The sequence below is a fragment of the Pollachius pollachius genome (assembly GCF_949987615.1).
Source record: "Pollachius pollachius genome assembly, chromosome: 12".
NCBI classification, from domain to species: Eukaryota; Metazoa; Chordata; class Actinopteri; order Gadiformes; family Gadidae; genus Pollachius; species Pollachius pollachius.
In genome coordinates, this window is record NC_136945.1 from 17706134 (window position 1) to 17729666 (window position 23533).

The following is a 23533-nucleotide window of genomic DNA, read 5'->3' on the forward strand; positions in this document are numbered from 1 at the left end:
ACGTGAACAAAAGCAAAGCAGGCCATACAAAGCTGCAACCAGACTTAGGCGGACATAATGTCCACGCACAAAGGCCTCTCTGTCGGAGTGGCAGTGGAAACCTTTTCTGTATTCCTGTGGAGTCTCACAAACATGCACACACACACACAGGTGATCATTCAAGTTCTACGTGTTTTGCCTCAGAGTTCAATGTTAACTTTTACATATTTGTCCTTTGACCAGCCACAGGGGAAAATCTACAAAGTTATTGTTTACTTGGCCCTGAATAGTTTTACCTGTCAAATCCTCCGCCATTGGCTTGTGGCAGGTGTTAATTTGGTCCCTGATTATTTGATTTGTATATTTCTTCCATCCTTAGTATTCATTGTATCTTCAGCATTTGTCCATGGTTGTCTGCTGTCACAGAGACGCCTCTCCCTCCTTCAATGACTCGGGTAGTCTTACGTTTTCTGGATGGCTGTGATGGGCTTGGCCCCGGTAGCCCTGGTCCTGTGAAGCCGGCCTGTGGACCCCCTGCTGGGGGGAGCCGGCCTGTGGACCCCCTGCTGGGGGGGGGGGGGGGGCAGCGAGCTCCCCACTGCTCTCGTGTCCTCTCCGGTTCCTGACGCAGAGGAAGTGCCAGCGACAGGGCCCTGCTCAGAGTGACGGTAACCACGGAAACCAGGAGGTGGAAATCAGGAAGCATGCCATGATTAAAAGATATGTCAGACAGAGTTGATTTTGAGTTCTGAGGTTTTGAGGCATTGGACAAAGGTGGCTTATGAAGGTTCACCTGAGGGATGCAAACACATTCGTTTACATGTTATCGTTATCAGGACATGAACTGTGATCCCAGGTGATGCAACGGTCTGCCAAGCTGCTTTATCTTGTATTATGTACTGAAGTATTGTGCTGCTGATCCCAGCTGACCATGAGGTTGAGAACCTCCTTCCTTATTATCTACCTTTCTTATTGACTGTACACTAATACATCTTTGTCTTACATTGGTGACACGTTGCTTTTCTCTTGAGTGGTCTGAATCCAGATCAATGATGGAGGAGTCTTTCCTCCAGCAGTGATCTGGATTCAGTGAAAGGTGTTTGTATAGCAAACACTGGAAAAGGAAAAGGGTTGTGCTGTCGAAACTTCATCTCACCCCTGTTCATGTCCTGAGCCTTTTTGGCGAACAGGACTTACAATAGTGATTTGTCTGAAAAAATAAAAATGTCCTGCGGATCACAACCTCATTCTGCTCCTTTTATTCGTTTGCTACTGCACACTTCCCTTCCACCTGATTCTCCATCTCTCTGTGCACACCTCACTGAGACACAACCCAGACTTATGGTTAGTCCTCTGCATGGTGAGGCTCCTGCTTCCCCCCTGGGAGCCTAGCTATAGCCCTCTATACAGAGGTCCTCACCGGTCTCTCGTCTAGTTGAAGGAACACAACTCCCAACGAGACCTACTGAAGACCTCGTGGGACTGCTGAGTCGATCAGCTCAACACCGTGGAAACCCTTGCTCCAGCTCCTTTGATCCTGTCCAGGTTGGATTGATTGATTGATTGATTACCCCTCACTGCTATCTACTGGAGATCTACTCTGAACTCTGTCTGGAGCCTTCAGGACAGCTGCTCCCAAGGGCACCTGTTGTTAGCGGATGCTAAACTCAGCAGTCTTCATGCCTCCATCTCATTATTACATCATAATTATGTCCCCACACTAAGCCGAGAGCTTTGAAGGTGACTTTAACTCTAAGCTGTAATGTAACGTTGACCTAATGTTGCTCTCTGCATTTTTTTGACACTTGGTACAGGAAAAGGATTTTTATTTCTACACTTATTCTCATTTAGTGTGCGAGTAATTGTTCAATGTGGATTCCTGCAATGGCTGTATCGTATCCTATAACTCTCCGAGGCTTACTTGTTAATAGCATAGGAAGAAAGTGTCTGGTTAAAGAATCGATGTCAATCATGTTGGATTCTGGTTCTGATCTTTCTGTAATGTTTAGGATCTCTATGACCAGAACATCTTAATTTGGTACAATTGTTTCCCTAGTTAAATATTTACTTAGCCCTCATCGCTAGATGCTTGCTATTGACTTCTCATTAGCGGACAGCACTAGTATTTCCTTCTGTGGTAAACATGAACCCACCTCTTCTCCATTCATGTGGCCCTCCAAAGCTTCTGCCCAGCGTGCGGGCTGCCGTGTTCCTACTTCCTGTCAGGTGGATCGCCGTATTCCTGCTTCCTGTCAGGTGGGGCGCCGTGTTCCACTTCAAAGCGTCCAGTATGGCCAGGCACCATGTCCATCCAGAAATAACCCCAGACTCTTCATTATCCTCGAGGTCCTTCTCATCTCTCAGCCTGTCAGCACGTCATCATCTTGTGTAGCCACGCCCCCTCCTTCAGGGCCAGCCCATGGGCACAGGCCATTGGTCAATGTCACAAACGCATCCTGGTTGTTTGACAGTGACCAATGGGGCATCGCCGTAGTCCCTGGCCCTATGAGGTGGGTGACATTGACCATCAGACATCGGCTCGCCATCGCATGGTCTCTACTGCAGACTTCAAGGCAGACGGGCGGGACAGCAGAGCTGGGAGCAGGCAGCCTCCCAGCAGCTCTGTGATGGATGACCCTTCAGTAAAACATCATTATCCCGCATGCTGGGGGCTCTCTGTGTGTGCACGTGTGTGTGTGCTCATGCTTCAGAAAACTGGGAGGTCGTTTCTCTGGCGAGCACCTGATGGTGCTGACCTTACGCATGGAGCAGAAGGAAAAGAGCCCATTCCTACTCTTTTATATGCTAGCTGGTGGTACTGTGCACTGCAAATGAATCCTTGGTGAATAGAAGATAACGGATATGGTGGAATAATCCCTAAATCATATTCAACCCCCCGAGGTGCCTTATCTAATTCATGCTCAGCTCTAAAATATTAATATTCTCAGAAAAATGAATCCATTAATCCACTGCCTTAGTTAAAACCATATTTGACAACGTCTCCTTCCAGGGGGTTGGTTGGACAGACCGCTAGGGGCCTCCGTGGATCATTTAGCTCCAGGACTGAGATTGGAGCTCTGATAATGAAGTAAGTCTGAGACCAGAAGCAGACAAAGCTTATTCTGAGTGTTTGGTGGGGCTTCCTGGCTAAAACAATCAGCGCTGCAGGAGACGTCATGCAGGAACCATGGCTGGCCGGGGGATGTCCCCTCAACACTGGCTTGCTCTCTTCCTTCCATTTACTGGAAGATGACTTTGGTTTGCAGTTTCTGTCCAACTCAAACAAATAGTAAATCAGCCTGACCTTTGACCCCTGACTACCATCTCTGCTGTGTCCCAGGGACCCATGCTCAGGCTAGTGCTAATGCTAGTTCTGCCCTCCATGAGAGGCTATCACCTTCAACCTGTCAATGGGCCCTAGCCCCCGAACAGAACCTTGATTTCTCGACAAAAGCCATCCTCAGGTCCGTTGGAATAGAGACTAACACAGAGCAGGGTCCCTGTTGGAGAGTAGAATCTGTTGAGAACATGTTGAGAACCTGTTGGAGAACCTGTTGAGAACCTGTTGAGAACCTGTTGAGAACCTGTGGAGAACCTGTGGAGAACCTGTGGAGAACCAGAACCTATGTAAACACATAAGATGTCAGGATGACTCATCTGATGACCTACTGAAGGGATATTTTAAGAATACCGTCAATTATTGCTAACAGCACCACTGGTCATGGTGATGAAGGGTTCCCATGGAGAGGCTTTTGAATCAACACAAAGTGATTTCCACTGTTAATTGTTGGAAAACGAGTCCTTATGAGGTGTTGGGTCTCTGGTATTTAAAGATAATATCGCTGGTGTGCCGTGCCAGGCCTGATTCTATTAGAAACATGCATGTGTGGGCACTTTAGATAATAGAGCAAATGGGAATTTGGAAGCTGATTCTAGCCATTGTTTCCCACATACACTCACACATACACATACTGTACACGCTCTGGCTTGCTTGTGTTTGACCCACTCACATCTTATTAGCATCAATTATGGATCCATTCCATCTGGTGTGTGTGTGTGTGTGTGTTTGTGTGTGTGTGTTTGGTACCTCCTCTGCTACCTCCTGCTCTCCTCTGGTATCTCCTGCTCTCGTCTGGTTCCTCCTGCTCTCCTCTGTTACCTCCTGTTCTCCTCTGGTTCCTCCTAGTCTCCTCTGGTACCTCCTGGTCTCCTCTGGTACCTCCTGGTCTCTGGTACCTCCTGGTCTCCTCTGGTACCTCCTGGTCTCTGGTACCTCCTGGTCTCCTCTGGTACCTCCTGGTCTCTGCTACCTCCTAGTCTCCTCTGGTACCTCCTGGTCTCCTCTGGTACCTCCTGGTCTCTGGTACCTCCTGGTCTCCTCTGGTACCTCCTGGTCTCTGCTACCTCCTGGTCTCCACACTGTGTTCTGTCCTCTCACCGTCTGCTAACCTCCTGTTGCCTCACGGTCTCTTAATAGTTTCTCTCCTTCTTTCACTGTCACACTCCTCTCTGTCGGCCTCAGGGTCTCTTAACACCGGGGTGTTCTTCACACCCTCCTCCCCTTCCTCCCGGTCGTCCCTCACCCCTGTCTCATACGATTAACACTCTGCAATCAAACTTCCCCACCTTCGTCTCCCTGCATCCCCTCTTAACACCTCCCACAAAGGCTCCTATCGAGGGGCCACAGTTCCTTCCTACTTGGTGGGTAGTAGCATGGGGCTACTTGGCGGATGGTAGCATGGGGCTACTTGGTGGAGGGTAGCATGGGGCTACTTGGTCGGTAGTAGCATGGGGCTACTTGTTGGATTGTAGCATGGGGCTACTTGGCGGATAGTAGCATGGGGCTACTTGGCGGATGGTAGCATGGTGCTACTTGGCGGATAGTAGCATGGGGCTACTTGTCTGATAGTAGCATGGGGGAATGCTGGTTGCTACCACCATAGTGTTGCTCCACCTTCTAGTTTTCTTTCTCTTCCGCGTTTGATTCGACTTCCGACAGAAATCCTTTAATCAAGGTCACTGTTCTTGTGCTATTATGAACTGATCTTATTTTGGTGTGGTTGACATGTGTCTCTGACCTGGGGTTGTTGTTGCACCGCGGGGGTCCACACTAACACCCCTCCTCTCTGCAGGGGGCTGGAGGAGTAGGGGGGGATGGCGGTGTGTACAAGCTGCTTCCATCGGCCAATTAGAGACTCTCAATGTTTCCTAATGACTTAAAACAAGGTGTGTGTGTGTGTGTGTGTGTGTGTGTGTATGTGTGTGTGTGTGTGTGTGTGTATGTTTGAAGTTCTATGTGTGTCTCACAAGGAGGTGGCCCATGTGTCTTACAAGGAGCAGTAGCAGCAGCAGGAGGAAAAGCAGGGGGAGCAGGAGGAGGAGGAGCAATAAGCAGGAGGAGGAGGAGTGTGGAGGAAGACTTTGATGATGATCTCAATGGAGAAAGCTAATGGGAATAAGAGCTTATTGGTGTGCGATGTCCAAAAGGAGCCTGCCACTTTCTACCTGCCAGAGTGCAAAGATGGACCAGTGAAGTGATGTTTCTAATAGGCTGAGATGGCTGAGCTGCTAAATGGTCCAGTCTATCCCCCATCGGCAGGTATTGATCTGGACCGTGTTGTTCATGAGTGTGTGAGCGTGTGTGTTGATGCTGTCCTTCTCTACCCTGGTGACCTTCTCTGGTCATCTCTTTCTCCACACACCCCCCCTCGCTCTCTCAGGCCCCATCACCTGGCTGACCTTGGAGACACGGGGTCTGTCCCCTGAGGGAGGGGCCCTAGGGGGTCTGTCCCCAGGGGGGAGTTGCCCCAAGGTGCCTCCTGGCGAATACTTTTAGAATGAGTGTGAACTTTCATCTTTACGTGATATCGGTGTTTGAGTTTTATGCCTTTAATACCCTACTGAAGTCCTCTAGCTTCGATACGGTCACTGCTTATGAATGTGGAGATATATCTAAAGGTTTACAAATGTTGGTTGGAATACATCCATCATGGTCTTATGGAAATCATGCATTTTTTATGGAGGAACAAACGTTGATTATTGTATCACTGTAAGAGCGCTCCACTGGGTGAGCTTGAGTTTAATGTGTTTGCTCCAGTGAACATGTACTATGTAGGAGAACCGCAGCATATATGTAGTGCAGCACATGATGTGTACTGACAGCTGGACTCCCAGCCCCCCCGCCGTTCTGCTTCCTGCTCTCGGCTTTCGTTTTTTATCTCCATCTGATAGGAGCTCTGTCGTTCAACGTCCCGCTTCCATGACAACTAGCTTCACACAAGGTGCACGCCTTCACAGAGGTCAATAGTGGGCTTAACGGCATGAGGTTGTTTTACAACCTCTTCATTAGATCGTTCGTAAAAAAAAAAATTCTCCATCTGATAGGAGCTCTGTCGTTCAACGTCCCGCTTCCATGACAACTAGCTTCACACAAGGTGCACGCCTTCACAGAGGTCAATAGTGGGCTTAACCAGAGATGGAACAAAGTCACGGTTTGGCAAGTCTAAAGTAAGTCCCAAGTCTTAGCAGTCAAGTCCGAGTCGAGTCCCAAGTTAAGACAGGGAAAGGCAAGTCGAGTCCAAGTCAAAGTCACACCAAAGCCAAGTCGAGTCCAAGTCCAAGTCCCAAACTTTTTCAAGTCCTGAACAATTCACCATGTATTTTTTACTTAATGTCATTTTTAGGCTATTGATCATAATTTCAACATTACACTCTAATGTACAGTGTCATTTCTTATCAATACAGTTATAATATGTTCATTGTTTCTGTCTTCAAATGTGTTGATATGATCATATGATGATATGGGCATGTGCCGAAATCTTATTTTGTTTCAGAGGAGAAGTGAGAATGGACGGTTGGTTTGAATTGTATTAGTAGGCTACGGAAGGCACCACTGTGACCCTAAAGTTGGTAAAGCTGTGCCTTGGCGTGTGTGGCATATGAGCTATGTATGGATGCCTGAAAGGACTGCTTGAGTGGATGTCAGTTACAGTATGCCACAACTTTCCTTAAGGAAATTGTCCTTACTACCCGCCTGTGTCTTCAGTAGAAGAAGCTGAAGTAGTAGTAGTAGTAGTAGCTGATGTAGTAGTAGTAGTAGCTGAAGAAGTAGTAGTAGTAGCTGTAGTAATAGTAGTAGCTAAAGTAGTAATAGTAGTAGTAGTAGATGAAGTAGTAGTAATAGCTGAAGTAGTAGTAGTAGCTGAATTTATAGTACTAATGGTAGTAGTAGTAATGGTAGTAATGGTATTCTCTTTAAGAGAATAGCGTAGCCGGTGCGTGATTAAAAGTAGCCAAATAGGGTGGGAAAAAACGCCCAATCTGGCAACACTGCCTGAACGTCCTCAAAATGTAGCCCAATAGGGCGGTAAAAACCCGCCCAATCTGGCAACACTGCTGAACGTCTTCACGCTCTAGCGTCAACGTAAATCAATGAGAACAACTGAAACGAAGCCGATATGCAACTTAAACTGTGATTCTGAAGAAAGCATAAATTATATCGAAATTCCGTTTAGATATTATTGAAGATACGAGTGTGTAGATTTGTGAAATTTTTTGAACGAAGGTAAACGGTTGAAAAATGATTTAGTTACGATGTCTTACGTGTCAGAGGCTGGCCAGACGGCTTCAACGGGACCAACTCAAAACGCAGCCGATATGAAACTAAAACTGTTATTCTGACTAAAGTATAAATGATATCGAAATTTCGTTTTGATATTATTGAAGATACAGGTGTAGATTTGTCTTCGCTCGCTGTTTTTTTTTTCATCTTCTCGGAAGTGAATGCGTCTTGGGTGTCTAGCCCTCCAGGCGGGAAATATTTTAGCTATCTAAAACAAATGTTTTTGACTCAAGACATGTCGAGTCATTACAAGTCAAAGAGGCAAAGTCCGAGTCAAGTCTCAAGTCAAAAGCAGTCAAGTCTAAGTCGAGTCGCAAGTCATGCGTAATTTTGTCAGGTCGAGCCTGAAGTCATCAAAATAATGACTTGAGTCCAAGTCATGTGACTCGAGTCCACATCTCTGGGCTTGTTTTACAACCTCTTCATTAGATGTTCGTAAGATGTGTGGAGCGTGTCTCTGTGTCGCCCTTTCTGAATGATAGTTGTTGATATAGTAGTTGTTGGCTTGCTAAATGGCGTGCAGAATGAGCATAACTAAGCAGCTTGGACATAAACATGTCAAGTTTAGCCAAGAACCATTTCAGAAGGAGCCTCACATTGAAGTTGCTGCCAAATATGCATTTTCTGAAAAGGCAGTTTTTAAAGAATTGAAGGCTGGCAGGGAAAGTCCACTTGATATGTGAAGGGAACTTAAAGCTGGACTGATCCTCTTTCTGACATTACGACTCCTCAGAGCTTCTTATCTGAACTTCCTTTAGAGCTGCTTAACGAATCCTCCTACTCTGAAGGAGGATACACCAGCCCACCTCCCTGCCCTACCTGTCTCCAGCCCGTACCTCTCTCCAGCCCGTACCTGTCTCCAGCCCGTACCCCTCTCCAGCCCGTACCTGTCTCCAGCCCGTACTTCTCTCCAGCCCGTACCTGTCTCCAACCCGTACCTGTCTCCAGCCCGTACCTGTCTCCAGCCCGTACCTCTCTCCAGCCCGTACCTGCCTCAAGCCCGTACCTGTCTCCAGCCCCTACCAGTCTCCAGCACCACCGCTCCATGCTCAGTGGTCTAGAGCAGCGGGCCTCACAGCCTCTACATCTTGTGGAGGCCGGGGGGTCCGGTGTTGTCTTGGAGCAGGCTGAAGGGTAAACAGTGGTGGGCCTGTGTCCGTGGGGGGGCTGGGGATTTGGGGGGGTCTGCACACTGTGGTCTTTGTGGCTCCCTCACTCTCAGACCGGGCCAGAATGAAAAACACTTAGTCAAAAACACACACACCATTCTCCCCCCACGTCCCGCCGGCCAGCTGCATGGCAGAGAGAGCGGGGTGTTTTAATGGTCCTGATCCGGTAAGGGCAGACTAGAGGGAGAGCCACGAGGAGGCGACGCCGCTCACCTACCTAACCGTCATTTGGCTGATCGGTTGGCCGACGCTAGCTGATATTTGTCTTCTAGATCAGCACGTCCTCACGGTCTGCCTGAAGGGCTTTCTACTCAATATGAGCAGGATTCATCATTCTGATCCTTAAATCGATCTCCTCAATATGAGCACGATTAATCATAATCTAATCCATTAATCTATCTCCTCAATATGAGCAGGATTAATCATAATCTAATCCATTAATCTGTCTCAATATGAGCAGGATTCATCATTCTGATCAATCAATCTATCTCCTCAAATGAGCAGGATTAATCATTCTGATCCATAAATCGATCTCCTGAATATGAAAATGATTCATCATATTCTGATCAACAAATCTATCTCCTCAATATAAACAGGATTCATCATATATGAGTATGGTTAAGTCTACAAAATGGTCTTTCTTCTCCCCCGTCTTCCTGTTGAGATGTGTAGCTGTGGTCACAGTGCCACTGCGGGGAGGTGAGGATAACATGAATTACAGCCCAGCCTTACAGGTCGTGAAATGGCTGCCAGCTGATCTCTAGTGAGTAACATACTATTAGCAAGATGGCTGCCAGGGCCCGGGATCCTGCGAGGGAACCTGGCCCGTTTTCTGAAGAAAGGAAGAGAACGCTGAAGTCTCATTACTTAAAGCACTCATTAGTCTGAGTAGGCAGCCGCTGGCCAAGGAGTGAACCGAAGTTACCACTCATCGAGATTCACTTTATTCTCAATGTTTTTCTGACAAGGCTATGCTCCAAAACATGGAGATAAAGGCTGAGTCAGTCACGCAAATATCATCAAAAAAGCACAATAAGGCTACACTAGAAAATGTGCATGCATGCAAAACATCTCGCTGGTTAGTGTTATGACGGATGGCTCTAGGGTCAAATCCCCTCCCTGGTTGGGGTTATTATGGATGGCTCTAGGGTCAGATCCCCTCCCTAGTTAGGGTTATGATGGATGGCTGTAGGGCCAGATCGCCTCCCTGGTTAGGGTTATTATGGATGGCTCTATGGTCAGATCCCCTCCCTAGTTAGGGTTATGATGGATGGATGGCTTCAGGGTCAGATCCCCCTCCCTGGTTAGGGTAACTGGTTAAGCACAGATTGATAATAGTTAATCGCTAGATATCTTAACCATTACTGTCTGCTCACTGAACAGAACCCTGACTCTCTGCTCACCGGTAACCTGCATGCTGCTGTCTGCTCACTTTACAGAACCCTGACTGTTCATTCCCCCCGGCCGCCTGATAGGCAAATTGTATCTCCTCTGTTATTCCCAGAGGGACGGGCGTGGTGATGTTGATACTAAACAAAGCTTCCTAATTGCTCTCCTCTGAGCCCCACAGCTGAACCAGGTGTCCTCCTGCGGAGCAGTTCAGCTCCCCTGGTAGATCAACAGGAGCTCTGCTGCCGGGGGCAACAACACAGCCCTTTAGTTATTATAGGACCCCAAGGGATGCATTTACTCTGCTTGTCTTCAATTAGCTGGATCACACGCTGTATGTGTGTGTGTGTGTGTGTGTGTGTGTGTGTGTGTGTGTGTGTGTGTGTGTGTGTGTGTGTGTGTGTGTGTGTGTGTGTGTGTGTGTAGGTGAATGCCTTTAAACCGGTGGGTGATGGAGAGTCTTAGAGGTCATTAGTCCCCCGCCTGGCGTTCCCGACATTACTGTTCTGATCCTTGATGCTGTGGTAACCGGGGGGGGGGGGGGGGGAACGTTAACTCTGTTACCGGGGCGATATTAACACGTTGTTACCGTTCAGTCGGACTGCAGCCACCCAGTCTGTGGGTCCCTTGCTAGGGACCAGGTGCCCCTTAAGGAGTGTTTACAAGAGAGACTTCGGCCTTGTCCCAATTCTCCCCCTTCCCCTAGAATTGACACTAACCCTGGATTTTGTGCATTCCCGCGAAGGGGTAGAGTGTCCAGATAATTTAGGGAGAAAGGGGGAGTGCTGTTTTTCCCTTAAAATCATTCCTTGACCGCTCTGTAGCTGACTTGCAGCTAAGGGCAGTCAAAGCAAGTATTCTCGTTAAGAGGAGAGAAATGGGACTGGGCCCTCTTCTCCCTTCTCGCCCTGCTTTCGCTTCTCTTTGCTTCAGTTCCTTTTGTTTCACACAAGCCAATCATAAATTAGGTTCAGCATGTGTGTGGGTGTGTTGGTGGGCACAAAACACCATTGCCAAATATTAAATACCAGCTGCGTAAGCCACCTGATTTAAAGCAGTAAAGTGTTTGGCTCGCGGTGTGTGTGTGTGTGTCTGTGTGTGTGTGTGTGTGTGTGTGTGCGTCTACGGTCAGCGCGGATTCTGTCGTCAGCGTGGAGCTGCACTGTAACCACAGATTAGACACAAGCATGGGTGACGTCAGACCAGAAAAAGGTGAATCATTGAACGGGGAATGGAGAAGCACTGCGCTGGATATGCCAAGGCAGGGTGTTCTGTAGTGCGCCTTCAACCACGCTGAACTCCTGTATCCTGAGTGGGGTCAGTGTGGGGTCAGCATGGGGTCAGTATAGGGTCAGTATGAAGTCTTTAGAGGTAAGGCCTGAGGTCATTATAGGGTCAGCCTGGGGTCAGTATGGGGTCATTATAGGGTCATTATGGGGTAAACGTAAAAGTTAAAAGTTGAGGAGCAGGCCACAGTGGTAAGGGTTATATTCTCCATAGACCTACCCTGGTGTGTGTGACTGTGTGTGACTGTGTGTGTGTGTGTGTGTGTGTGTGTGTGTGTGTGTGTGTGTGTGAGTCTTTCTTCTCTGAGTGGGGGGGGGCTGCACTGGTACCGCTGTGGCATTATGCATATCGGAAAAAAAGGGAGAGGGTGCATGACGCAGTGAAACCAGCCTGGAGGAGCACTGGGCTAGAGATTACATCAGCAGCAGATGGAGGAGGGGGAGGGGGGGAGGGAGGGAGGGAGGGAGTGAGGGGGGGAGGGAGGGAGGGAGGGAGGTAGGGAGCGGACGAGGGAGGGAGGGAGGGAGGGAGGGAGCGGACGAGGGAGGGAGGGAGGGAGCGGACGAGGGAGGGAGGGAGGGAGCGGACGAGGGAGGGAGGGAGGGAGGGAGGGAGCGGACGAGGGAGGGAGGGAGGGAGGGAGCGGACGAGGGAGGGAGGGAGGGAGCGGACGAGGGAGGGAGGGAGCGGACGAGGGAGGGAGGGAGGGAGGGAGGGGACGAGGGAGGGAGGGAGGGAGGGAGGGAGGAGGAGGGAGGTCAGTAAGGAAATGGGACAGACAGCTGAGGCGAGTGGCGGGGGGGTAGCTGAAGCCTCCAGATGTTTGAGATGTTTACGTTCCTCAGCCAACGGGAGTGTATTTTTAACCTGTTTTTCCCTCCTCTGCAGGCGCTGGCGAGTCAGGGAAGAGCACCATTGTGAAGCAGATGAAGTGAGTAACGCCGCAGCGTGGTGTGTGTGTGTGTGTGTGTGTGTGTGTGTCATCGCTCTTCCTGCCTGGTAAACCAGGACCATATTACAACACGGCGCAAATGTTCCTGCCAACACAATTCATGGGAGATTTCATCATTCGCTCTCCGCTTGACGACGGAGGATGGAAACTAACGCGGCACTTGGCTCAGTGTCGGCCATGGATGAGATGGCTGTTAGTGTTCAATACCCACTAAATCTCCTTTATTGAGCACAGCACAGTTGGTGCAGTCCGCCAACATGTAGTATGGGTAGTCCTTGTGCAGTACAAACATGTACTATGTCTAGTCCTAGTGCAGTACCAACATGTACTATAGGTAGTCCTTATACAGTACGAACATGTACTATTGGTATTCCTAGTTCAGTATTAACATGTACTATAGGTAGTCCTAGTGCAGCACTAACATGTACTATAAATATTCCTAGCGCAGTACTAACATGTACTATAGGTAGTCCTATTGCAGCACTAACATGTACTATGTATAGTCCTAGTGCAGTCCCCCAACATGTACTTTAGGCAGTCCGAGTGCAGTACCAACATGTGCCTCTAGTGTCCAGAGGTCCTCCAGTGCACAGAGGGCCTCAAATAGAGGGCCTCACATGAAGCCTGGGCCTCTAGTGCACACTTAGAGGGCCTCTAGTGCCCGGAGGGCCTCACATGAAGACTGGGCCTCTAGTGCACACTTAGAGGGCCTCTAGTGCCCGGAGGGCCTCTAGTGCCCGGAGGGCCTCACATGAAGCCTGGGCCTCTAGTGCACACTCAGAGGGCCTCTAGTGCCCGGAGGGCCTCACATGAAGCCTGGGCCTCTAGTGCACACTCAGAGGGCCTCTAGTGCCCGGAGGGCCCTTCCAGGAGGAGGCATCAAACGGTCTGGGCAGGAGGGGAGGGTTGATCTGGGTTGTTATACTGAAACATAGTTAGTTACAAACATAGTTAGCATAGTTGTTATACTGAAACATAGTTTCAGCATAACACCATTGCCAACACACCATTGTTATACTGAAACATAGTTTCAGTATAACAATCTTATCTTCATTTCATGCAGTTTAAATCTTCAGGAAGGATTGTTGACAGCAGAAGCGTTCTTGTATATTGTTACAATGAAGGCTCCAAGTGTTGGGGTCAGATTTGACCCTAAATAAGGGAGTAGAGGTCTGAGGGATGAAGTGTGTTGATGTTGGCTTTAGTGAGTACCACTCCCTGTAGGATTAGTGTCCAATCAAGCCTGAGAGCATGTAAGGTCCCTCTGGCTCTCTGCTTCCCTCTCTCACTGTATTGAACCCCTTTAAGGCCATTAGATACTCCTTGGCCAGATAACGTATTCAGTGCGACTAGGCCCTGGGTCTGCTCTGAATAAAGGCTATCTGAGTTACCCTATTACACCGTAGAATAAACAGGCTGTTGGATTTACCATATTATACTGAAGAGAACATTTGATTTACCATATTATACTGAAGAGAACGTTGGATTTACCCTATATTATACTGTAGAGAACAATTGATGAATCATATTATACTGTAGAGAATAGAGGCTGTTTGATTTACCATATTAAACAGTAGAGAACATTTGATTTACCATATTATACTGTAGAGAACATTTGATCTACCGTATTATACAGTGGCGAATAGAGGCAGTTTGATTTACCATATTATACAGTAGAGAACATTTGAATTACCATATTATAGATCATAGAACATTTGAATTACCATATTATACTGTAGAGAACATTTGATTTACCATATTATACAGTAGAGAACATTTGAATTACCATATTATAATGTAGAGAACATTTGATTTACCATATTATACAGTAGAGAACATTTGAATTACCATATTATACAGAAGAGAACATTTGAATTACCATATTATACAGTAGAGAACATTTGTATTACCATATTATACTGTGGAGAACATTTGAATTACCATATTATACAGTAGAGAACATTTGAATTACCATATTATACTGTGGAGAACATTTGAATTACCATATTATACAGTAGAGAACATTTGAATTACCATATTATACAGTAGAGAACATTTGAATTACCATATTATACTGTAGAGAACATTTGAATTACCATATTATACTGTAGAGAACATTTGAGAGGATGCTGTAGTGCGGCAGTGCGGGGGACTTTGGGGTTCAGGGGTTATGGTTTCATGAAATACCACCGCACCGGACCAGGGGGAATGTACTGGAGACGGAGAGACCAGGGTCTTTCAAGCCTTCTTTTGTTTAATTGAGTGTGGTTTGACCAAGCCTTAACAGACTAGATAAGGTAAAAGACTGCTGGTTCTGACGTCTTTGCAAAGCGCTTCTCAGCTCAAAGCCACAACACAAATCACCAAATCAAGGCTCTAATATAATTCTAAATAAACTGTAAAACATACACACACACACACACACGCACGCACGCACGCATGCACGCACGCACGCACGCACACACACACACAGCTACAACAATGTGCTAGCGTTCAATCCCATCTTGGCCCTCTTTGTGATTCGCTGAGTAGAATCCCTTCTGGCAGAAAGTGGACTTGGAAGTAATATTTCAAATCCAGGCCGAGGGAGAAGAATGAAATATTCATATGGCCTCTGCCAGCTCGCTGGGCAGGACCCTGTGGCTGGCTGTGTTTTCAACTCATTTGACATCAAACTGAAGAGAATCCAACGCAGCATGCACTTCAACAGGGAAGAGCTACATAAAAACACCATTAGGACAATCCTGGAGGTCAATACTACTCTCATTGCAACTCCAACTATATTATACTATTTTGTTTGACAACAACGAGGCTTCTTCCATAAGTCCAGAAGCATGCTTTGTTGGCCGGTAATGGGAGAGCAGAGTATGCATGTATGCATAAATGAATGAGCATAATGCTTCCAGTCATTAGAAATGCCTTTGCCATGCATTTCAATCAATAGCTTAATCACTCCGTGAACATCAGTGCACCTCAGCCTGCTGGTGTTTGGTTTCCCGTTAGCAGTCCAATCCCAGAGCTTATCTTGAGACAGTCCACCAAGAGCCTGATGTGATGTGAGATTAAAGGTTCTCCTGGACTACAGAAGGGTTGTGTCGGTTTAATCCGCTCTGGTCTTATTCCCAGAGAGGCTGTAGGGTTCAGTAAGACCGCTCTCCACTCTCTACAATCAATCGCTCTTCATCTCTTTAGGCTCTAAAGCCTGTCCGTCTGTTTGACTGTCCATTCACTCGCAGACATGTTGTTATGTGATGCTATCCATGCAATAGATGCTAATGAGGAGCCATGAATGGATCTGTATTAATTAAGAATGTTTTATAAATCGTCCTGCAAGGAAGGAGGTCTAAAAGCTTCATAAAGAACAAGAACCTCCATCCAGTGGAATAGTGTTCCAGTGTGCGTCCATCAGAGAGATCCTCTCTCAGATCGCGTCTCTGATGAACCGGTTTCCTCTCAGGATCATCCATGAAGACGGCTACTCAGAAGACGAGTGCAAGCAGTACCGCGCGGTGGTCTACAGCAACACCATCCAGTCCATCATGGCCATCATCAAGGCTATGGGCAACCTGAAGATCAGCTACGAGGACGAGGCCAGGGTGGTGGGTAACACACACGCACACAGGAAGGAAGGCAGGCAGACAGACCTGACACACACACACACACACACCTGATATGCACACGCGCACACACAAATACACACACACACACACACACGATACATACACACACACAGAGACCTGATACACACAAACACACAGACCTGATACGCACAAACACACCGACCTGATAAACACACATACACACAGGCACACACATACACACACACACACCTGATATGCACACACGCACACACAAATACACACACACAGAGACCTGATACGCACAAACACACAGACCTGATAAACACACATACACACACACACACACCTGATAGACACGCAAGCACAACTGATACACACGCAATACACACCTGATACACACATACTCACACCTGAAATACACACTTACACCTGATAGACACTTGATGCACACATACACACAGACCTGATGCACACACGCACATCTGATGCACACACACACACACACACACACACACACACACACAGACCTGACGCATAAACACACACACACACCAGGGAGGATTAGATTGGTGTTTTTCATCAAAGCAAACCTTAATCCATATAGAAGACGTCATGGGACCCCGGGGGGGGGGGATTGCTGAAGCCCATACTCAACCTCATATCACATCATTCATCATACCCAGGTGACCCCCACATTAGCCCTAACCTCAGAGTGTGTGTGTGTGTGTGTGTGTGTGTGTGTGTGTGTGTGTGTGTGTGTGTGTGTGTGTGTGTGTAGGACGACGCCCGGCAGCTCTTCTCCCTCTCCTCGGGGGCCGAGGAGCAGGGGCTCCTCCCGGAGGAGCTCTCCCTCGTCATCCAGCGGCTGTGGGCCGACGGGGGCGTGCAGGGCTGCTTCACCCGCGCCCGCGAGTACCAGCTCAACGACTCCGCCGCCTAGTGAGTCTCCCCCCCACCTCCCCCTCTGTCTCCCACCTCCCCCTCTGTCCCCCACCTCCCCCTCTGTCCCCAACCTCCCCCTCTGTCTCCCACCTCCCCCTCTGTCTCCCCCTCTGTCTCCCACCTCCCCCTCTGTCTCCCCCTCTGTCTCCCACCTCCCCTTCTGTCCCCCACCTCCCCCTCTGTCCCCAACCTCCCCCTCTGTCCCCAACCTCCCCCTCTGTCCCCAACCTCCCCCTCTGTCCCCAACCTCCCCCTCTGTCCCCAACCTCCCCCTCTGTCCCCAACCTCCCCTTCTGTCCCCCCTCTGTCTCCCACCTCCCCGTCTGTCCCTCCCCTCACCTCCCCCTCTGTCCCTCCCCCTCTGTCTGTCCCCCACACACCTCCCCTTCTGTCCCCCCTCTGTCTCCCACCTCCCCGTCTGTCCCTCCCCTCACCTCCCCCTCTGTCCCTCCCCCTCTGTCTGTCCCCCACACACCTCCCCCTCTGTCCCCCACCTCCCCCTCTGTCCCCAACCTCCCCTTCTGTCTCCCACCTCCCCCCTCTGTCCCTCCCCCTCTGTCTGTCCCCCACCTCCCCCTCTGTCCCCCACCTCCACCAGTCTCTGGTCCAGCCTCGCCTCCAGTCTGGTCCCGACCGGGGGGAGACCTGGGGGCTAGCTCCCAGGTAGCTGTAGAGGTGGTGGATCAGACCCTGGGCCAGGGTGGGCCCAGGTGGGTCCAGGTGGATCCAACACCTCTACAGCTACCTCCTTCATGACCTTGTCGACCTGTATGCACTACATATGCACCTGATGGTAACCCTGATGGTTAAGTGTGTGTGTGTGTTTGTGTGTGTGTGTGTGTGTGTGTGTGTGTGTGTGTGTGTGTGTGTGTGTGTCTGTTTGTGTCCGGACAGTTACCTGAACGACCTGGAGAGAATAGGCAAGGGGGATTACATCCCCACCCAGCAGGACGTGCTGAGGACCCGGGTGAAGACCACTGGCATCGTGGAGACACACTTTACCTTCAAGGACCTGCACTTCAAGTGAGTCCTCGTCTCCAGACATGAGGGCCTTTCCCCCACTCTCTTACGGTCCTTCAGGGAATCAGAAGGCTGTTGTCTGTCTCTTCTGGTGCTTTCACTTTGGTTCTTATTGATTTGCTTCTGTCATGAACGTGAGGATATCGATGCCTCCTCTCATGATACGAGTGTCAGAGAGTCCTAGTGAGACACTGTTTAGCTAACATCAGGACAGAGAGTCCTAGTGAGACACTGTGATGCTAACACCAGGACAGAGAGTCCTAGTGAGACACTGTGGGGCTTACACCAGGACAGAGAGTCCTAGTGAGACACTGTGGGGCTTACACCAGGACAGAGAGTCCTAGTGAGACACTGTGACTCTAACACCAGGACAGAGAGTCCTAGTGAGACACTGTGAGGCTAACACCAGGACAGAGAGTCCTAGTGAGACACTGTGACTCTAACACCAGGACAGAGAGTTCTAGTGAGACACTGTGAGGCTAACACCAGGACAGAGAGTCCTAGTGAGACACTGTGACTCTAACACCAGGACAGAGAGAGTTCTAGTGAGACACTGAGGCTAGCACCAGGACAGAGAGTTCTAGTGAGACACTGTGACTCTAACACCAGGACGACCGCATGCCCATGTCAATACGAGGAAGCTCTTCTTTCCTCCATTAAGTTGAATCATTGAACCATCAACAGGCTTCTGAGAATGAGGGGCCTGATCACGTCAGCTTGGAGGGGGATGAGTTAAAAGGCTTCCTTCATCTGGATCACATCCTCTAGCCTTGAACATCTCTCTGTCTTCATGAATGCTCGTGGACAAGCCTTCAAGCTCTTACCACAGCAACCGGTGGTAACACCCGTGGTAACAGTCAGTCAGTCAGCCAGGCAGCCAGTCAGCCCCGTGGCGGATGGCCCCCGGGTGCTTCCTTACTGAGCGTTCCGCTGCCTGCTGTGTGCAGGATGTTTGACGTGGGCGGCCAGCGGTCGGAGAGGAAGAAGTGGATCCACTGCTTCGAGGGCGTGACCGCCATCATCTTCTGCGTGGCCATGAGCGCGTACGACCTGGTGCTGGCGGAGGACGAGGAGATGGTGAGGCCTCAGGATCATGTCTCTATGGATATAAACATACATATATGCATACAAATACTTATATATATATATATACATAGATGCGTATGCATTCATATCTATATACAGTACATACTAGGGCTGTCAAATCATGAAAAATATATTGCGTTAATGTGTTATTATCGCGCTAATTTTATCAGGCCTAATATATATATATATATATATATATATATACACACTACCATTCAAAAGTTTGGGGTCAGCCAGACAATTTAATGTTATCCATGAAAACTCGTTGATTCAACAGTTTTCAGCTGTGCTCACATAATTGCACAAGGGTTTTCTAATCATAAATTAGCCTTCTAACACGATCAGCTAAATAGTGCACCATTAGAACACAGGACTGATTGTGGCTGGAAATGGGCATCTGTCCACCTATTTCGATATACCATTAAAAAATCAGCTGTTTCCAGCTAGAATAGTCATTTACCAAATAAAAAATGTCTAGACTGTATTTCTGATTGATTTAATTGTATCTTCATTGAGAAAAACTGCTTTTCCTTAAAAAATAAGAACATTCCCAAGCGACCCAAACTTTTGAACGGTATTGTATATCTGTGTGTGTGTGTGTGTGTGTGTGTGTGTGTGTGTGTGTGTGTGTGTGTGTGGTGTACCCTCCCATTGCCATGGTGATGGCCCAGAGTTCATTCTCCCTCTGTTCTTGGTTCTAATCTCTGCATTACGTGTTCCCTGGCCTCCAGAACCGGATGCACGAGAGCATGAAGCTGTTTGACTCCATCTGCAACAACAAGTGGTTCACAGAGACCTCCATCATCCTGTTCCTCAACAAGAAGGACCTGTTTGAGGAGAAGATCGCCCATAGCCCGCTCACCATCTGCTTCCCCGAGTACAACGGTAGGCCTACTCACCCTCTATCACCCTGTAGTACAGCGGTAGGCCTACTCACCCTCTATCACCCTGTAGTACAGCGGTAGGCCTACTCACCCTCTATCACCCTGTAGTACAGCGGTAGGCCTACTCACCCTCCTACCCCGTAGTACAGCGGCAGGCCTACTCACCATCTATCACCCTGTAGTACAGCGGTAGGCCTACTCACCCTCTATCACCCATAGTACAGCAGTAGGCCTACTCACCCTCCTACCCTGTAGTACAGTGGTAGGCCTACTCATCCTCTATCACCCTGTAGTACAGTGGTAGGCCTACTCACCCTCTATCACCCTGTAGTACAGCGGTAGGCCTACTCACCCTCTATCACCCTGTAGTACAGCGGTAGGTCTACTCACCCTCTATCACCCTGTAGTACAGCGGTAGGCCTACTCACCCTCCTCCTACCCCAACATATAGCGGTAGGCCTACTCACCCTCTATCACCCTGTAGTACAGCGGTAGGCCTACTCACCCTCCTCCTACCCCAACGTATAGCGGTAGACCTACTCACACCTTGTTTCTCTAAACCTTTGGTTCGCCCCGGACCTCGTTGTCTACGTTGGGGTCACCTTAGGGACGAGTGTCTCCGCTGGAGAGTCCTGACCGTGCAGTCAGAGATTCGGTCTGATGGTTTGAAGCCCCTTCTCAGATCTCCTCCCCTCCCAAACCCTCCAGGCCCCAACAAGTACGAGGAGGCGCAGGCCTACATCCAGACCAAGTTCGAGGACCTGAACAAGAAGAAGGACACCAAGGAGATCTACTCCCACTTCACCTGCGCCACCGACACCAAGAACGTGCAGTTTGTGTTTGACGCCGTCACCGACGTCATCATCAAGAACAACCTCAAGGACTGCGGCCTCTTCTGAGGTGAGTGACTAAACCTCACTCTATAGGGTGAGAGTGAGGGTTAGTGTGACGTTGTTTCAAACGACGAAAGACGTGAGGGTTTTGACTGGTTGGTCTAGAGGCAGGGATCAGTAAGCTCTCATTGGCTGACGTCCAATACAAATGGGCCAGCAATGGTAGACTTTCCTGGAGGTAACTCAAGCCCGAACATCCTGTCCAAAGACAAATGTTATTAGAAGAAGTGTCTGTAAAGGTTTCAAATCAAAACCGTTTAGCCTGTCCATCGCAGAATTACGTTTATTCAAATCCTCTTCTAAAGCTTCACTCAGTGAATGACTTTATTGTAACTTTATTATTTATTTATGACCAATCAAGACATGACTCCGCCCCTTTCTCTTCTGGTGTCCGGCCCAGACTCTGAGCTGGTGAAGTGATGGTTGAATGTGTCTCTCCTCATGGTTGCATGTGTCTCTCCTCTGAAGTGATGGTTGAATGTGTCTCTCCTCATGGTTGCATGTGTCTCTCCTCTGAAGTGATGGTTGAATGTGTCTCTCCTCATGGTTGCATGTGTCTCTCCTCTGAAGTGATGGTTGAATCTGTCTCTCCTCATGGTTGCATGTGTCTCTCCTCTGAAGTGATGGTTGAATGTGTCTCTCCTCATGATTGCATGTGTCTCTCCTCTGAAGTGATGGTTGAATGTGTCCCTCCTCATGGTTGTATGTGTTTCTCCTCTAAAGTGGTGGTGGAATCTGTCTCTCCTCTGAAGTAATGGTTGTATGTGTCTCTCTTCTGTTAGGTCCGTGAGGCTCCAGTGACGAGATGAACACATGAATGACTGCACTATCAAACCACAATCTCTGCTTTGATCTGCTTTTTGTAAAGACGCCTAAAAGACTGAAAGGAAACAAAACAAGACTTCAGATCGATGGCTGATCCAGTCGCTCGTATGTTAGCTCTGGGCCTTGACCTCGAATCAAGATTTTGTTTTTGTATTTTAGCTGTTTTCTTCCCTCCCTTTTTTATTTTCAATTACTAGTTGAGGCACAGGAAAACTGTTTTATATAAATGCATTTGTTTTACTTTAGAAAAAATCTGATGTGCAAATTATTAAACTTTTAATCGCATAAAACTTATTTTTAAAACGGATGCACAGGCATGGACATGGAATATTATCGGAAAGTGCTTTTTTTAATATTGTTTACATACTTTGTCATTCATAGTCCAACCGGATATTGTTGTGCATGATTCAACATGCATATAGAGTATCTGTCTTCTGCACAAATTATCTTAACATTCCTACAAAAATAGATAAAAAAATGTCAAAAATACGAAAAAAAGTAAAAAGTGATTAAAAAGTTGCTTCAACGAGAGGAAACGGTAAAAAATCTAACTGATATCTGTAGTCTGTGACTGTCTGTCCCTGTGTGGCTCTATGACCGTGGTGACTCTCTCACTCTCGCTCTCGCTCTGTCTGTGGCTCAATGACCGTGTGTCTCTCTCTCTCTCACCCTGTCTCTGTCTCTGTCTCTCTCTCTATCGTCTGTGGCTCCAGGACCATGGTGTCTCACTCTCTTGCTCTGTCTCTGTCTCTCTGTCTCTGTCTCTCTGTGTCTCTCTCTCTGTCTCTGTCTCTCTCTGTCCCCATGTCCGTGGCTCTATGTGCCTTTACTTCAGTTTACAACCATTCCTACATATGCTTTCTTCGTTCCTGCATAGACTGCCTAAAATCCTTCTTCCATTTCCATCCTCCCGCCACCTTAGCATAGCCTATATTAATGAGGTTGAATTATGACGAATGGGTTTAGTGTTTTTGGTAAATATTAAAATGATTTAATTTAAATAAAGTAGAGTTCACCTAACTCTTGTATGTTCTGTTTTTCTTGCGTGTGTTAAAATAATCATTTAACACAAACTAGGTTTCATTGTATTCATTTGAAATGTGTGGAATTACAATCAAAAAAAGCTCATGTTTACAATGATGAATGATCTGTTTTGATTTTGCCCCCATCTGAGTCGCAGTATAAACTGAAGACCGTGGTCACGTGATATACTGTAACCTTTTCCATCTTTTAATATATCTGAAACATGAATAATTGATGTTAAAAATGGTCTGACCTTCCAACAATTCGTCTTGGATCTTTATCCCCCTCAGCTCCGACGGAGGGAAGACGTTGTTTGGTAGGCGGTATGTGGCGCCACCTAGCAGGTATGCTGGTAATGCATGACTATAGCGCCCCCTAGCGGATATGGTGGTACGTCAGGACTATAGCGCCCCCTAGCGGGTATGGTGGAACTGGAGGACTAGCGCGTCCAGCGAATATGATGGTACTGCAGGACTGTAGCGCCCCCTAGCAGGTATGGTGGTACTGCAGGAATAAAGCGCCCCTAGAGGATATATCGATACTGCAGGACTATAGCACCCCCTAGCGGGTATGTTGGTACAGTAAGAATAGCGCCCCCTAGCGTGTATGCTGTTACTGCAGGAATATAGCGCCCATTAGCAGGTATTTTGTTTCTGCAGGTCTTGATTTGTGAGTCTCTGTATCTCGTAAAATACATTTCTCATTGTATGGTTACAGATTCGCCCTGGTGCTTTGAGAGGTAACACTGCCTTAAACACACTCACACACACACACACACACACACACACACACACACACACACACACACACACTCTCTTAATTCACTGAACGATAATTCATGACTACATGATGTAGTAGATCCAGCGACACTTCCAAGCTCCT

General features: G+C 48.1%; 1 protein-coding gene across 1 annotated transcript in view; it reads left to right on the top strand.

Annotated features, from left to right (window-relative positions):
• Positions 1-22642, top strand: part of LOC307084342 (guanine nucleotide-binding protein G(i) subunit alpha-2) — a 37729-nt gene extending 15087 nt beyond the window's left edge. Inside the window, exons 3-10 of the mRNA XM_079748683.1 lie at positions 12334-12376; positions 15855-15996; positions 16757-16917; positions 17815-17943; positions 18888-19017; positions 19758-19911; positions 20619-20810; positions 21586-22642. Of these exons, the coding sequence (XP_079604809.1) occupies positions 12334-12376; positions 15855-15996; positions 16757-16917; positions 17815-17943; positions 18888-19017; positions 19758-19911; positions 20619-20809 (950 nt within the window). The 3' untranslated portion in view covers position 20810; positions 21586-22642. The remainder of the gene's footprint in view (positions 1-12333; positions 12377-15854; positions 15997-16756; positions 16918-17814; positions 17944-18887; positions 19018-19757; positions 19912-20618; positions 20811-21585) is intronic.
• Positions 22643-23533: the final 891 nt, after the last annotated feature.